The sequence below is a fragment of the Oryctolagus cuniculus genome, chromosome 11, assembly GCF_051225735.1.
Source record: "Oryctolagus cuniculus isolate XC-2025 breed Fujian yellow rabbit chromosome 11, ASM5122573v1, whole genome shotgun sequence".
NCBI lineage: Eukaryota > Metazoa > Chordata > Mammalia > Lagomorpha > Leporidae > Oryctolagus > Oryctolagus cuniculus.
Genome location: NC_142877.1, coordinates 119,578,387 through 119,594,120, shown reverse-complemented (window position 1 = coordinate 119,594,120; position 15,734 = coordinate 119,578,387). Strand labels below are relative to the sequence as shown.

Here is a 15,734-nt window from a genome sequence, read left to right as displayed (position 1 = left end):
GGAGTCCAGGAATGTCACCTGTACCTCACTACAGACACGCGAGCGTGGGATACACTCCCTCCCGAGCCTCCCACGGAGATCCGAGCCGCAGGTCATCCCGTACAGGCTCTGACAAGGCCTGCACTGAGCACCCATCCGGGGACACGGCCGGAGACAGAGCAGCACGATGCCGGGGGCGGGGGTGGGGGGGGAGGGGCCGCCTCCCCTCTGCAGTCCTGGCGGCTCGGCGTGCAGTGAGGGGAGCCCGCGCCCCCAGCTGCCGCAGCCTCCCGGGGCTCAGGTGCACGGCGGCCCTGAGCAGCGGGCAGCCTGGTGACGCCCGCCGGGCCCCGGGCTGCAAATGCACCCTGCACTCGGGGTGGGCACACACGCCTCGGGGTCTCGGCGGTGGCGCCAGCCGGCAGGTTGGCCGCGGAGACACTTCCACACTGGGGAAAGGCCTGGACGCGGTGGAAGGAGCTGCCGGAGCTGGCTCCTAACTCGGTTAGCAGAAGCGGGCGGGTGGGCAGGAAGACACGGGGGAGCCGGGAAGCTGAGTTAAAAGGTGCTAATTTTATGCACTGTAGTCGCGTTTCTGGCTGTAATTACATTTCAGTCCACGTGGCAAACATCTCAGAGATTCCAAACAGCGTCCCACCTTCCTCCCCGCAGGTGCCAGCGCCGCCGAGAAAGCCGGAGCGGGAGCACGCGCGGCTTACCTTCTTCACCACGCTGAGCTTGTCCGGGGCGTGGTCGAAGAGCGTGTCGAAGGCGTCGCGTTCTGCGGGGACAGGAGAAGGGTGGGTGCCAGCGCCTGGCGCCAGCCCGCATCCGGGGGCTGCTCAGCCTCGGCACTCACGCCCCCCGCCCAGCATCCTCGGGACTCCAGCCAGCGCCGGAGCTGCCGCTGCCGTGGCCTCCTGGCCAAGCCGAGCAGAGAGAGGCTGGGCTGCACGCCACGGGGCTGCGGGTAACTCAGCCGCCAGCTCTTTCAATGAAAACCGTGGGCAGCGCTCGGACCCCGGCCCGCTCGCCCCGCTCCCACCCTAGGACTCGCAAGGGTCCTCAGTCCTCCCCTCCCCCACACTCCGATCCAGCAGGTGTCCGGGACTCCGCCCTCACCACGCTGCCTCCTCCCGCTTCTCCCCTGTGCACCCCGGCCTCTGAAAGTACAAACTGGGTCACCCCTCCTCCCCACCCCCACAGCTCCTGGTCACTCGGGATAAAAGCCAACCCCTCTCCTGGGGGCTCAGCGTCACGCCCAGCACCCCCAATGACTCCACCTCGCCCACGCGGCCCGGGGCCTCTGCACTCTGTCCCTGTGCTGCCCCAACCCCCGCTCTCTGACCCCTTAGCCAGGTGCACCCCCTTGGCGTCCATCACATCTCGTTTCTGCTTGTCACCGGGCATTAGGGACTGAGCCCAGCTCCCTGCGCTGCTCTGGCTCCCAGAACAGTGAGGGCCGGGACCGGAGACCCCGCCCCAGAATCGCTCTCCAGTGGGCTGGGGGGGGGGGCCCTCCTCCGTGGGACATCACCCGGGACGGGCAGCTCACGTCTGCCCATGGGTCACGGCCATCCTCCTCCTCCCGGGTGAGCCCCAGTCATGCTCGCGGCCACTCAGCCCCTTCCCTCTCCAGCCGGGCAGGAGGCCACCTGGAGACCTGCAGCACAGGACTCACGGCAGGGGGCTGGGTCCCTGGGGAGGGGGAGAGGACAGCTGGAAGGGCGCCAGGGCACCCTGACTTCTGTCCTCAATGTTCCAGGAAGCAGACTCGGGCACAAGCCCGGGAGGGGGCTGGGGAGCCCAGCCCGGGGGGGGGGGGTGGCGGTGGGGTAGCAGGTTGGAGAAGGAGCAGGAACCTGCCTCAGGGACCCTGGCCGGCCCGAGGGAGGGGAGGGGAGAGACAGAGAAGGCCCACGGCCCGGGCAGAAGCCCCAACAGAGAAGCCGGCCAGGCCCTGGGGAGGCAGCAGCCGCACCCCTTCCCCCCACCCTGCAGCCCCCAAAGACAGTTGGTCGGCACCCAGGGAGGCGGCTCGCACGCTCAGCCCAGCCTGGGGGCTCTTCCTTGGCCCACGGGGTGGGGGTGGGGGGCAGGCGAGCGGCAAAGAGGAAGGGAAACAGGAAAGCATGTGTGCGTGCATACATGGGCCACACGGATGCACACGTGCGGGGGGGGCTCCCCGAAGGCCCCACCTCCTGAGGCCGCTGGCTTTTCCACCACAGCAGCTGCATCTCGGCCCGACGACACTCAGCGCAGGGCCCGGGAAGAAAGCTAAATCCTGACAAAGCCGCACGCAACTTCAGATGCAGCTTAGCAAGAGCCCGGGGAGAGCGCCTGACGTCAGCGGGGTATATTTAGCTGGGCCACCGCTGGGCGGGCAGAGTCAAGCCAGGCGGGAGGCGGCACACGCGTCTCCCACGCCGGCCACCGCTCACCTGCGAGGGGCTGCGGGCACCAGGCCGGCTTTGAAGCGCCCCCGGGGAGCACCCGGCGGGGGGGACAGAAACACACCCGGGTTCAAATCCTGGGAGCCCGACCTGAAGCTCTTAGACTTTGCGCAGACAGCTTCCTTCTCCAAACCCACCTCTGCCCCTCAGGCGGTCCTGAGAGCCCACCGCACCCCTGGAGTAAGAATTAAACAGGCCAAGCCCGCAGCCTGGGCCCCAGCGTCTGGAAGTCCCTGCTGCCCTGCGCCCGCCTGCCGACCATGGCACGCCTGGGAGAGCCACAAGACACAGGCCTGCGCTTGGGAGGGGCTGGGCCAGGAGGAGAGACAAGCTGCAGGGGCCACAGAGGGGCCCAGAGTCCACCCGAGTCCACCCAAGTCCAAGTGCACCTGCTGTTGCTGCAGTCGATGTTTCTGAAATCGGAAGACTTTGCCCAAAGTTCTGGGTCTCTCCCTCTCTGAGGGGCGGTGGCAAGGGTGGGCTTGCACCTGCGCCCACACCTGACTCATCAAGCAGTGGCTTTGGGGCTGCCCCACCCCCGCCGCGCCCAGGCTGAGGGGAGGCCAGCGCTCACCAGTATATGGTCAAGCGACCCTCCGGTGGGCTGAGGGTCTGCTCCCCACAGACACTAGAATTTGGGGGCCCATGGGCAAGGACGGGATGGGGGTGGGCACAGGAAGAAAGCTTTAGGGGCCAGACGAGGGGGAGGGCGTTCTAGCACAGGGAACAGAAAGCCCAGGGTTGGTGGCCTTGAGGGAGTCTGGGGGTGGCCCAGCTGAGTGGGAGACTTGGGGAGCAGTGTGAAGGGGACAGGCCAAGGGTGAGGAGGCAGTGCGCCCTCCCCCTCCCCCACAGGGTCCTGGGAAGGGGCTCTCGGAAGCCTGGGAGCAGGAGGCGAGAAGAGGCAGCCGCTGGTCCGTCGCCATGGAGACCAGGCTGCTCCTGGCTCCCCGGGTGGGCGGTGGGAGGAGAGGAAGGCGCTCCTGCCTCTGCCAGGCAGGGAGGGTTAGGAGCCAGGGGCACAGCCGAGCCCCTCAAGGGCTCAGCACGCTCACGGGTAAAGCCCAGCTCCCGGCCGAGCCCAGCAGGCAGCCCTTGGCCAAGCAGGGCCTGGCTGACTTTGGGCAGCTCCTGGAATGTCCGGCGGCTGCTGTGGGGGAAGCAGAGGAGCCGGCTCCGGCCCCCAGGAGGAGGGAGGCCGGGGGAAGGGCTCCATCATCTGCCAGCACACGGCGGGGGGGAGGGGGCTCTGCGTGTGATGGTGACGCCAGGCAGGCCAGCGAGGGCCCCATGCGTGGGCGGTGGTTAGAAACCGGTATGACCAGGGAGGGGCGGCAATGCCAGGACCACCTCCCCAGCACCCGACCTCGAAGCCAGGAGCTGGAGGAGCCGCGGGAGCCAGCAGCTCGGACGGACACGGGGTGCTGGAAGCGGGCGCCCTGGGCAGCTGTGAGGGCAGCAAGGGAGCCCCAGAGCTGGGCCTGGCCACTCCGCAGCGAGCCAAGAAGGGGGTCCTGAGCAGGAGGGGCGTGATAACCGGGGCGCCAGCACCCACCCCAACAGGAGAACCTTCCAGAAGGGGCAGCAGAGACCGGCGTCCCCAGGAGGAAGCTGGGCCCCGGCAGAGGTGGCGCCGCGGGACCTGGCGTGGCAGTGTGGCCGCAGGGGGATGTCGGAGTTGAGTGCCGTGGTGCGGCCACCATGCAGACGTGCAGCTGCCCCTGGGAGACTGGGGAGCTGGCGTCGGCAGAGGCTGCGCCGCCGGGGGTGGGACTGATGGCCCACTAGCCCATTACACTAACAGCCACCGGCCCCTCCTATCCACAGGCAGGGACACCACCTCGCCCTGGCTCCATGGTGCCTGCCCCCCGCCGCCAAGGATGCCAGCAGCTGCGCAGTGGCCCAGGGCACAGCCACCCAGCACCCGGTTCTAACCGAGGGCCCCCTGCCTGGCCCTGACACTCGCTCAGCCCCAGGGGTCTCCCCAGCTGGGCTTCCCCACCCAAAGGATCCCCTGCACCTCAACAGGGCCCCTCCCCCTGACTCACAGATGACACGCGTGACAACGGGTGACACATGGGACAATGCCACAGAAACCCGAAGGTCACACGGACACGCGCGCGCCCCACTCCCGCTGGACCTCGTGATAATGAAGACATCAGGCAGAGCTCAGCTGCTCTACGGCCGGCCCAGTCCAATGGCCGCCAGTGAGTTCCAGGGACCGAGTCCCAGCTTCGCCAGATAAGGACTTTCCAAACCCAAGAGTCCACAGGTCAGCGGCAGCAGGGTCGCCTCGGGCTTTCAGGGCCTGTGGCCCCGCTGGGTGGGATTGGGGTGACACGCCCACACCAGGGACCCTGCAGGGATGGGGGTGGCAGGCATGGGGGCAGGTGGTCCCAGTTTTACCCTGACAGCCCTGGGCTGCCCCCCAGGGACCGGGGAACTCAGTACTGGGGGATGGTGTTGGGCATCACGGTGTTGGGGAGCGTAGCATTGGGGGTGGTAATGGGGAGTGTGGTTTGGGAAGCACGGTGTTGGGGGGGCGCGATGTTGGGGGTGCGGTGTTGGGGGCATGGTGTTGGGGTGTGGTATTGGGGTTGCAGTGATGGGGGCATAGTGCTGGGGGTGCAGTGTTGGGGGCATGGTGCTGGGTACGTGGTATTGGGACACAGTATTGGGGGGCACAGTGTGGAGGAGTGTGGTGCTGGGGACATGGTGTTGGGGGCTGTGGTGTTGGGGGCACAGTGTTGGGGGTGTGGCATTGGGGAGCACAGTGTTGTTGGGCGTGGTGTTCAGTGGTGTCATGTTGGGGACACAGTGTTGGGGTGCACAGTGTTGGGAGTGTGGTGTTGGGGGCATGATACTGGGGAGCACAGTGTTGGGGGCACAGTGTTATGGGGCATGGTATTGGGGAGCGCAGTGTTGGGGGCACAGTGTTGGGGAGCCACAGGCCCTGTTTGGAGGCAGCCGGCTAACTGGGCTGTGGGGGGGAGGTCTTGCCTCTGGGGCTTACAAGGCTGCCAGCAGTGATGTGGCCAAGACGGCTCGTGGGCTTTGGGAACAGGGCGGGGGGTCCTCCCAGCTGCCCCAGGTGCAGGGCACACCCTTCCTATCCACGGAACCCCTCCACAGCTCTGCCCAGGGGCAGCCTCGGCCCTCATGGGGGACGGACAGCGCTGAGCCCTAGGCCAGTGCCGCCCCTCCCACCTCAGCCCCATCCTGCTCGGCTCCTGCCCCTGGCAGTGGGACGGTCCCGCAGCCCACCCCTCCCCCTCTCTGGGCACCACCCGGCCCCTCACAGAGGGGGGTAGGGGAAGGGTCCTGTGAGCTTTCTCCAGGACTCCGAGTCACTGGGAACAGCAAGCCTGCCCAGGAGCCCCCCAACCCTGCATGGCCATGTGCACCCCAGGACCCCGTCCTCCGGGTTACTCACCGAAGCGCCCCATCATCATCCTGCAAACAAGAGCACAGGGCACTGTCAGGCGGGACGGGGAGGGGCCCAGGCGGGGAGGGGCCCAGGCGGGGGAGGGGCCCAGGCGGGGAGGGGCCCAGGCAGGGGAGGGGCCCGGGTGGGGGTGGAGCCCAGGTGGGGTGGAGCCCAGGTGGGGAGGGGCCCAGATGGAGGAGGGGCCCAGGCAGGAGAGGGGCCCAGGTGGGGAGGGGCCCAGGTGGGGTGGAGCCCAGGTGGGGAGGGGCCCAGGCGGGGGAGGGGCCCAGGTGGGGTGGAGCCCAGGCGGGGAGGGGCTCAGATGGGGGAGGGGCCCAGGCTCTGCTGCCTTCCCACCCTGGCTCCGAGGCCACAGCTTCCTCCCATGGCTGTGATGTATGGGGGGGTGTGTCTCCCACCCTGGACCCTGGATGACCCCCAGAGACGCAGAGGGCACCCGGGGAAGAGGCTGGCCCCCAGCGCATGCGGGGCAGCAAGGGGGAGGCCACGCCAGGTGCCCCACGCATGGGGGAAGCCCCAGTGCAGCCCTCTGGCAGGAACCGCCCGGCCGAGCCCAGCCGCAGTCACCGAGCAGAACCGGAAGCAAAGGCAATGGCTGTCATTACCACCTGGTTTGGGGCCCGCTGGTCCCCAACATCACGACCAAGACACCACCCAAACCCAGCTCCTCGCAAGGAGCCCCAGGCCACCGGCCGGGCCCAGAGCCACCTTCCTCGTCTTTGCCTGTGGGAGGGGCTTCTGGGGTGGCCCCAACCTTTGACAGACCCCAGGGGCTGGTGACTCAGGGGCTGGTCACTGCACGGGGGACAAGGACGTCCCATTTCATTAGAAGCAGGTGAGGCGAGCGGGGGCACAAAGGCTGCTGGCTCGGCCCGTTTCCGTGGGGCTGGAGACTTAGACGTCTCTAAAAATGCCCCCGGCGTTGTCCCGGGGTGCGGGCTCAGCCATGGCCGTCACAGCAAGGCTCAGCAGGTGGCGCCCTGCCCCGGACCGAGGTGGGGATCGCGTGCGCCCCGGGGGTCTCGGACCACCTGAACTAAGCCTGGCTCTGGCTCTCCCTCTGTCCCCACACTCCCTATTCTTTTTTTTTTTTTTTTTTTTAAGATTTACTTAAATACTTTGGAAGTCAGAGTTACAGAAAAAGAGGAAAAGACACACAGAGAAAGAGAGATAGAGAGCGAGCTTCCATATGCTGGTTCACTCCCCAGATGGCTTCAACAGCCAGGGCTGGGCCAGGCAAAGCCAGGAGCCAGGAGCTTCTTCTGGGTCTTCCACGTGGGTGCAGAGGCCCCAATATCTGGCCCATCCTCTGCTGCTTTCCCAAGCACATTAGCAGGGAGCTGGGTCAGAAGTGGAGCAGCCAGGACTTGAACCAGTGCCCATATGGGGCACCGGAGCCGCAGGCAGTGGCTTTACCCGCTATGCCACAGTGCCAGCCCCTCCATACTCCTCATTCTTAAAACTCACCATCCAGGGGCCAGCATTGAGGCACAGAGGGTTAAGTCCCTACAATGCCGGCATCCCATACGGGCGCCGGTTCAAGTCCTGGCTGCTCCGCTTCCAACCCAGCTCCCTGCTGAGGCACCTGGGAAGGCAATGGAAGGTGGCCCAAGTGTTTGGGCCCCTGCAGCCACGTGGGAGACCCGGATGGAGCTCCTGGCTCCCGGCTTCAGCCTGGTGTAGCCCAGGCCATTGCAGCCATCTGGGGCGTGAGCCAGCAGATGGAAGTCTCGTCTCTCCGTCTCTCTCTGTAACTCTGCCTTTCAATTAAGTAAACAAATCTTTTTAAAAAAGCAAAAAAGCTCACCACCCGAAATGAGCAGTGAGAAATCCCAAGGCTTGGGAGAACCGCTGGGTTCTAGCATTAGGAGGGCCGCAGCGCGCGTGGGGGAGGGAAGCCTGCCGGAGCCGGGCCGCGGCCCAGGCTGGGCTCACGTGGGCCACTTACTCTGTGGTCGTGGTCAGCTCCTCCGTGACGTGGCTGGAATGCAGCAGGCCTTCCCGCTTCTGGAAATGCCAAAACACACAAACACACACACAGAAGGACGGGCGGGCAGGCAGGCGGAGAGGTGAGAGGAGGGACACGCTGGGGGCGGCCCAGTCGCACCCAGGCCCCCTCCCCACCCGAGCGCTGCCACCTATGTGGGTCTCAGGAGAAAGGCCCCACCCAGCTCAGACCCCCCAGGGGCTGCTCGTGTCCCACAGCCGGCAGAGGTGAGGCCCAGTGGGGAGGAGCAAGTGGAGAGGAGGCACCCCCAAAACGACGCGTGTGTGTGCATGTGCACGTGTGTGCGTGTGCAGGCGCCGGGCGGGACATGCTGCCCCCGGCTCACACCACCTCAGAATGCCAGCTCATTTGGAAAGAGCCTTTGCAGGCATTGTGGGTTCGGACTACACCGGGTCCTAATTCCAACGGGACTGGTGTCCTTATGAGAAGACAAGAGACCCAGGTCAGAGGGAAGAGGCCCTGTGATGGCAGAGGCAGAGGCTGGAGGGGCGTGGCCACAAGCCAAGGACTTCGGCGGCCAGCAGAGACTACCAGAGGTGCAGAGAGACGGGGGCCGGGGGCCTCGGAGGGGGCCTGGCCCTGCCCACACCTGGCCAGCAGAATGGCGAGGGACTAAAAGCCCCCAGTCCGTGGCACCCGTTAGCACAGCCCTGGAACACTCCTTCCAGGGTCAGTGAGGCCACGTGGGGGGGCGTGGGGGCAGTAGGGGGCTGCCCACATGTCACACGAGCTCCGGTAGAACCCGGCAGCTAAACCACTACTTGGACGCCTCTAGGGACGGGGGCTCCCTGCCTGTTGAGGCGGCCGAGGTGGGCTCGCCTGGGGGCCGAGCTTCCTCCGGGGAGGCCTCCGAGGGCTGGGGCCCACCCCTCAGGAGGGCACAGACACCTGCGGTCACGCAGGCACACGCCGAGCACCCGCCGGGTGGGAGACGTGACGCAGAACACGCAGAACAACCCATCAGGGGATCGGAGCCCCGTTACGGGGGAGTTCAAGCGATCTGCCCGAGGCCACGGGCCAGGCACGCCCTGGGGGCAGCTCTGAGCACTGTGGAGGCCGACCCCAGCTCCTTCCCTCCTGCTCCAGGCGCGGCCCCGGCCAAGGCAGCCGGTGCCAGCGAGTGCTTGCCCGGGGCAGCCGAGCTCACCGCAGACCCACAGAGCGCCTTGGCCCCAGCACAAGCCCGAAAGGAGACATCCACGAGCTGACGTCGGCGGGCGGGGGACGGCTTCTCCTGTGTCCTTGGCACGCCTCCCCCGGCCAGCTGCCTGCGGGCCGGCATCCGAGACGAGGGGGCTGACCACAAGCGCCCGCCTTGGGAAGGACGCGGGGTCGTGGCAGGTGAGGTCCAGGCAGGGTTCGAGGGCTAACAGAGGGGTCAGGACCGCTCTGGAAATCACAAGTCTGGCCAAGTTCCCCCGGGATCCCGGCGGCCGCGGGACCGACTGATGATAGGTTTAAAAACCAAACGGAACGGAGCCGGCACAAATACCAAGACATCCGGGTTCCAAGGGCAGCCCCCCCTGCCGGCACACGCGCTGACTGTGTGTGCCCGGCCCCGGGTGGGTGGGCGGGGGGGTTCTCGGCATGGGGCGTCTGCCGTGACCCACACAGGTGTTGGTGCGTAGTAGGTGCTTCAGGCACCTACGCAAGCCAGGAGGCCGGCGGCTGAGCTGACCCTGGGTCCCCGGCCCCTGTCTCCCAGTGAGTCGGGGGAGATAAGCCCTTAGCAGGAGCCCGTGGGGCATGACGGGCAGCCCGGGGAGCCAGCACGCAGAAGCCCTAATTTGGGGCTCGGTTTCATCCGGCTGGGCCTGCCCTCCCGCGGCGGGTCATCAGCAAGCGACGGACTGAATCCGCAGAGCTGGCTGCCGAGACGGATCTGCCTTTTCAGAAATGAGGAAAATGAAAGCCACGCCCTCCCGCCTCTGCCTCTGCCTCTCTCCAAACCAGCGCCACGCGGGCCACGCCAGGGCTCACGCGGACGTCAGGGCGAGGCGGGCGTTTCGTCGAGTGGAAGGAAGGCAAGGCCGCCTCCCGGGGACGGGAAACAGACGGGGGACAAGCGAGCGTGTGGGCCCCCGGGCCGAACTCACCCGCACGACCACCACCTGCACGGAGACGTGTTCGGGCAGGCGGATGGGGGCCCGGAAGTGCATGGCCAGCGCCACGAGCAGGTGCAGGATGGCCACCAGGTTCTTCCCGTGGATTGCTGTGGGCGGGTGAGAGGGGAGACGGCTCGGAGCAGACCCCAGGGCCCGCGTGCCAGCGAGCGCTCAGAGACAAGGGCGGGGCGGACGGGGTGAAGCCGAGCGCGGCCGGGGCACCCTGGGGGTATGGACGCCCGCGGCCGGGGCCGCTTTCCTGCCGGCCTCTGGTGATCCAGGCCACCACTTTTAAAAGCTTTGCACTTTTAAAAGCAGTAAATTGGGGGAGCACTCCGGAGATGGAAGGCGCAGGGTAGCAGAATCAGCACGCAGGCGGGGAAGGAGCAGGAGAGGGGTCACAGCCACGTGTCCCTCACGGCAACGTCGTGACTCCGGGGCGCCGAACAACTCCTGCTCTGTGGTCAGCAGCCCCAGCAAGGGGTGGCTGTCCCAGGGAGGGGTGGGCTGTCCCAGGTGGGGTGGCTATCCCAGGGAGAGGTGGCTATCCCAGGGAGGGGTGGGCTGTCCCAGGGAGGGGTGGCTATCCCAGGGAGGGGTGGGCTGTCCCAGCAAGGGGCGGCTGTCCCAGGGAGGGGTGGCTGTCCCAGGTGGGGTTGGGCTATCCCAGGAGAGGGGTGGCTGTCCCAGGAGAGGGGTGGGCTGTCCCAGGGAGGGGTGGGCTGTCCCAGGTGGGGTTGGGCTGTCCCAGGAGAGGGGTGGCTGTCCCAGGGAGGGGTGGGCTGTCCCGGGGAGGGGTGGCTGTCCCAGGTGGGGGTGGGCTGTCCCAGGGGAGGGGTGGCTGTCCCGGGTGGGGGTAGGCCATCACGGGTGGGAGTGGCTGTCCCGAGGAGGGATGGGCTGTCCCGGGGAGGGGTGGGCTGTCCCAGGGGAGGGGTGGGCTGTCCCAGGTGGGGGTGGCTGTCCCAGGTGGGGATGGGCTGTCACGGGTCGGGGCTACTTCAGGAGAAGGAGGACACCAGCTCCCACCCTGCGCACATCAGCCCCTGGCCGCCCCCTCAGCAGGTGGACGATCACCACTTCTGGGCGGGTCCCACCTGCTCTTCTCTCCACCACCCTGCAACCGGCAAGGCAGGCCGGCTCCGGCCCAGGTCTCCACTGCCAAGAAACCAGGGCACCAGGTCTCAGCCCACAGCCTCAGGCTTGGCTCTCCAGCCCCCGAAGGCCTGGCCCCCACAGAGAGCGCTGAAGCCCCCTCCTCCTGCCCTGCACTGGGAGAGGGGGTGGCCAGGGCAGAGCAGACCTTTGCCGTGTGTCTCAGGCCAGCCCACCCCGCCTCACCTCCCCCAGCCCTGCCCAGAACCCGTGGGGACTTCCGCCTCCCCAAGCCGCCCTCTGCTCTGACCTCGGGCCTGCAGTCTCCCGGGGGCGGCAGCGGGGGTGGGGGAGGAAGGCGACGGTGAGTGACAGGTGAGTGACAGCAACAGAGAGGAAAGGACGGAGGGGGCCCCGCCCCCGCCCCCCGCCCCGCCGCGGCCACTCACAGTCCACGTTCCAGCGCAGCGCCCAGCCGTGCGGCCGCAGCAGGTCCTGCACGGCTTCCAGAACCGTCCGCAGCTTCTGCTTCTGGCCCGTTTCGGACTGGGTCACCTCGGCCACGTTCAGCTTGCAGTCGGCCAGTTTCTCTGCAGTGATGGAACGGGCGTGAGAGGCAGAGCGTCAGGACGGCTGGGCACCCGGGGCCGGACGGGGGTCCCCGGCCAGGGGCCAGCCGGCGCTTCCACGTTCCTCAGGAGGGGAGGGAGGGATAAAGCCGTGGCGGCCACGTGGGAACCTGCCACGCACACCGAACAGGGACCGTCACTGTGATGCACTGTGGAGGCGGGGGGAGGGCCCTAGTGGGGCGGGGCTGTCCACGGGGGCGGGGCTGTCCACAGGCGGTGGTCCCTCCCTGCACGCCCAGCCCCCACGCTTGTTCCTCCAACATTTCAATGCCACGGGAGGAGTTCTGGGATGCTCACAGAACTCACGGCCAGACAGGAAGCGTCACGCTCGCTCAGGATTCAGTCACAAACACAGACGCCGGTCCTGTCCGCACGCCTTCCATCTCCCTCGGGAGCAGGGCCGAGGGCCCCACACCTGCAGGCTCCGGCGGCCCGGCGCTCGGCCCCACACCCACCTGCGGGCTCCCCTCCGGCCTTCTGTCTCTGCAGAACAGCCACGGTGCCACCATGGAGCGCCCCAGGACAGCGCCCCGCCCGGCGCCCGACACGCCGCCAGCCTTCCACACACAACCGCTGGAGGCGACGCGGCCCCGGCGGCAAATCAGGAAACCAAGCGAGTCCCGGCTGCCGCCGACGGGGCTTCGGTTCCGACCCCCACCTCGGCTCCGCTGACAGCCGCGTGGCTGGAGGCCCCCACGTCCCTGCTACCCCCCCACTAGCGTTCCAGGCTCACACAGTCAGGGCTGACCTCCCCACGGGCTCCCCCCAAAGCTGCATCTGCTTAAACACCCACAGGCTTTGTTTCATCGTTGCCCCCTCACGATAACAAAGCAGGCGTCACACGGGTACCGTGACCCAGAGACGGCCTGAGCGCAGGAGGGCCTGAGCCGGCGCAGGGGTGGGCAGCCAGGGGCTCCTGGACCCAGCGCCCAGGGACGACTGTTGGCTGTGAGGCCTGCCGTGCGGGTACCCCACAGGCGTTCGCGACTTGGTTCCTTCACTCACGAAGGGCGGCCGAGCACCCACCGTGCGCCACCGCGCTGCGCACAGACCAGACGGACCCCACGTGGGAGACGGACCCCAGGTGGGGGAGGGACCCTAAGTGGGGAAAAGGAACCCAAGCGGGAGAAGGACCCCAAGTGGGGAGTCTGACCAGCTGGAGATGGCCAGAGGCGGGGTTGTGAAGAGACGGACCCCAAGTGTCAAGCCAGGGAACCCCGAGCTCTGGTGACACCCCGGCCGCCCGCCCTGGCTGAATCCCCCAGCCGCCTGTCTGCTCCTGAAAACAGCCAGCGAGCCGGTCCCACAGGCACTCAGCACGGGACAGGGACAGTGCCGGGCAGCCGTGGGGGGCGGGGGGGAGAGGCTCAGGGAAGCCCAGGCCCCCCCGCCCCGTCCCCTCCCGTCCCCTGCCGGCAGCCAACCTGCAGGCTGCACGTGGCCACGGCACCTGGGGTGCAGGAGGAGCAGGTGACAGGAAGGTGGGGTCGGCTCAGGCCGGCACACAGAGGGCTCCCGCCTGGCAGTCACACCACCAACCTTTGTCCCCAGGGTCTGGGGACCGGGAGCCTGAGACTGATGTGTGGCTGTGGGCAGGTGTCTGTATGCAGGGCGGGGGTGTTGGGAGGGTGTGGGGGCATGGGGGATGTGTGTGGATGGGGGGTGTGGGGAGGGTGTGGGTGGGTTGGGGGTACAGCTATGTGTATGGGTATACATGGGGGGTGTGGGTATGTGTGGGTATGTGTGGGTGTGGGGGGAGTGTGAGGGAGTGTGGGTATGGGGAGGTGTGGGTGGGGGAAGTGGGTATGTGGGGAGGGTGTGGGGGGTTGGGAGGGGGATTAGGGGGTGTGGCTGTGTAGGGGGTATGTGTGGGTGTGTGTAAGGGGTGTGGGGGGAGAGTGTGTGTGAGGAGGGTGTGGGGGTTGGGGAGGAGACTAGGGGGTGTGTGTGTATGGGGTGTGTGGGGGTGTGGGTGTGTGTGGGGCTATGGGTATGTTGTGTATGGGGTGTGTGGGGGTGGGTATGTGGGAGGGTGTGGGTATGTGGAGGTGGCTTGGGGGTATGAGTATGTGTGTAGGTATGGGAGGTGTGGGGGTGGGGTGTGGGGGTGGGGGGTGTGGGGGGTAGGGTGTGTGAGTATGGGGGTGGGGGTAGGGTGTGTAGGTATGGGAGGTGTGGGGGTAGGGTGTGTGAGTATGGGGGTGGGAGGTGGGGGGATGTGGGGGGTAGGGTGTGTGAGTATAGGGGGTGGGGGTGGGGGATGTGGGGGGTAGGGTGTGTGAGTATAGGGGGTGTGGGGTGGGGTGTGGGGGTGGGGGGATGTGGGGGGTAGGGTGTGTGAGTATGGGGGTGGGGGGTGCGGGGTGGGGGTGGGGGGATGTGGGGGGTAGGGTGCGTGTGTATGGAGGTGTGGGGGTGGGGAGGGGTGGGGGGATGTGGGAGGTAGGGTGCGTGTGTATGGAGGTGTGGGGGTGGGGAGGGGTGGGGTGGCTGGTTCTTCCTCTTCCTGGCCACTCTAGGCTGGGAGAGCCCAGGTGCGGTCCTCAGACCTCCGTGCTGTTCCGTTACCCACGCGGAAGCCAGCCGTGGCGTCCGGCCAGAGTCTGCCTGGTCTCAGCTTCCGCCTTTGGGAAGCCGGTGACTCGGACTCGGATGCCCGCGTGAACGTCACAGCCGGAATCCCTGGGCTCAGAGTCACGTGCTCACAGAGGGTTCCCCAGCACGGTGCTCACAGAGGGTACCCCAACACGGTGCTCACAGAGGGTTCCCCAGCACGGTGCTCACAGAGGGTACCTCAGCACGGTGCTCACAGAGGGTACCCCAACACGGTGCTCACAGAGGGTACCCCAGCACGGTGCTCACAGAGGGTTCCCCAGCATGGTGCTCACAGAGGGTTCCCCAGCACGGTGCTCACAGAGGGTACCCCAACACGGTGCTCACAGAGGGTACCCCAGCACGGTGCTCACAGAGGGTACCCCAACACGGTGCTCACAGAGGGTACCCCAGCACGGTGCTCACAGAGGTACCCCAGCACAGTGCTCACAGAGGGTACCCCAGCACGGTGCTCACAGAGGGTTCCCCAGCACGGTGCTCACAGAGGGTACCCCAGCACGGTGCTCACAGAGGGTACCCCAGCACGCATCGGCCTCATCCACACGGCCAGGCAGGACCCCGTGCTGCTCTGCTCATATCTGAGCCGATGTCAGCCCACCTGACACACGGGAGACTGCGGAACCGCCTCCCACGCGCTGTCTGGAGATTCTCAGGGGAGACGACACGGCGGCCACCCGCGATCGCGAGGCTGCCTGAGCCATCGCGGGGTCACGCGGGGCTTCACAGACACGGAGAGCGGCGGGGCGGGGCTCACGGACTGCACGGCAGCCGACTGAAGAGGGAACCGAGACGCGCCCTGAGAGGGCGGGACCCCATCCGGAAGACGCCCCGCCCCCTCCTCCCAGGCCGCATCCGCACCTGAGTCCCGGCGGAGCTCGGCCTGCCGGAGGTGAGGCTTAGGGCCACGGCTTTTCAAAGGATCGGGTGCATAAAGCCACAGGTGCGTGCGAAGAGTCAGAAATTAAAGACGTGAGTGAGTGCGGCACTCAGGTTTGCTTCTTCACCTGACACCGGGCTGCCCCTGAGGCCTCCCAACCCTGACCCTCCCAGGAGCCAGAGAGAGCCCCCACTCACGGCCCTGCCCAAACCCCCAGCGGCTGCCTGTCACCTGCAATCAAGGCCTGTCCACCAGTGCCGGACGTGGCCTGACCCTGCCTGCCGTCACCGTCTACCCCTGCTCCACCAGGGCTGGACGTGGCCTGACCTTGCCTGCTGTCACCGCCCCCCCCCCGCTCCACCAGGGCTGGACGTGGCCTGACCCTGCCTGCCGTCACCGTCCACCCCTGCTCCACCAGGGCTGGATGTGGCCTGACCCTACCTGCCGTCACCACCATCCCACCCCGCTCCACCAGTGCCGGACGTGGCCTGACCCTGCCTGCCGTCACCGTCCACCCCTGCTCCACC

The 15,734-nt window shown here is 67.3% G+C and overlaps 1 protein-coding gene across 3 annotated transcripts in view; it reads right to left on the bottom strand.

Annotated features, from left to right (window-relative positions):
* Positions 1-15,734, bottom strand: part of PARVB (parvin beta) — an 83,168-nt gene that overhangs the window by 14,017 nt on the left and 53,417 nt on the right. For all 3 annotated transcript variants that reach the window (XM_089307710.1, XM_089307712.1, XM_089307711.1), the window contains exons 5-9: positions 11,538-11,678; positions 9,985-10,100; positions 7,829-7,887; positions 5,866-5,885; positions 699-760 (exon numbers count right to left, since the gene is read on the bottom strand). In XM_089307710.1, the coding sequence (XP_089163836.1) occupies positions 699-760; positions 5,866-5,885; positions 7,829-7,887; positions 9,985-10,100; positions 11,538-11,678 (398 nt within the window). The remainder of the gene's footprint in view (positions 1-698; positions 761-5,865; positions 5,886-7,828; positions 7,888-9,984; positions 10,101-11,537; positions 11,679-15,734) is intronic.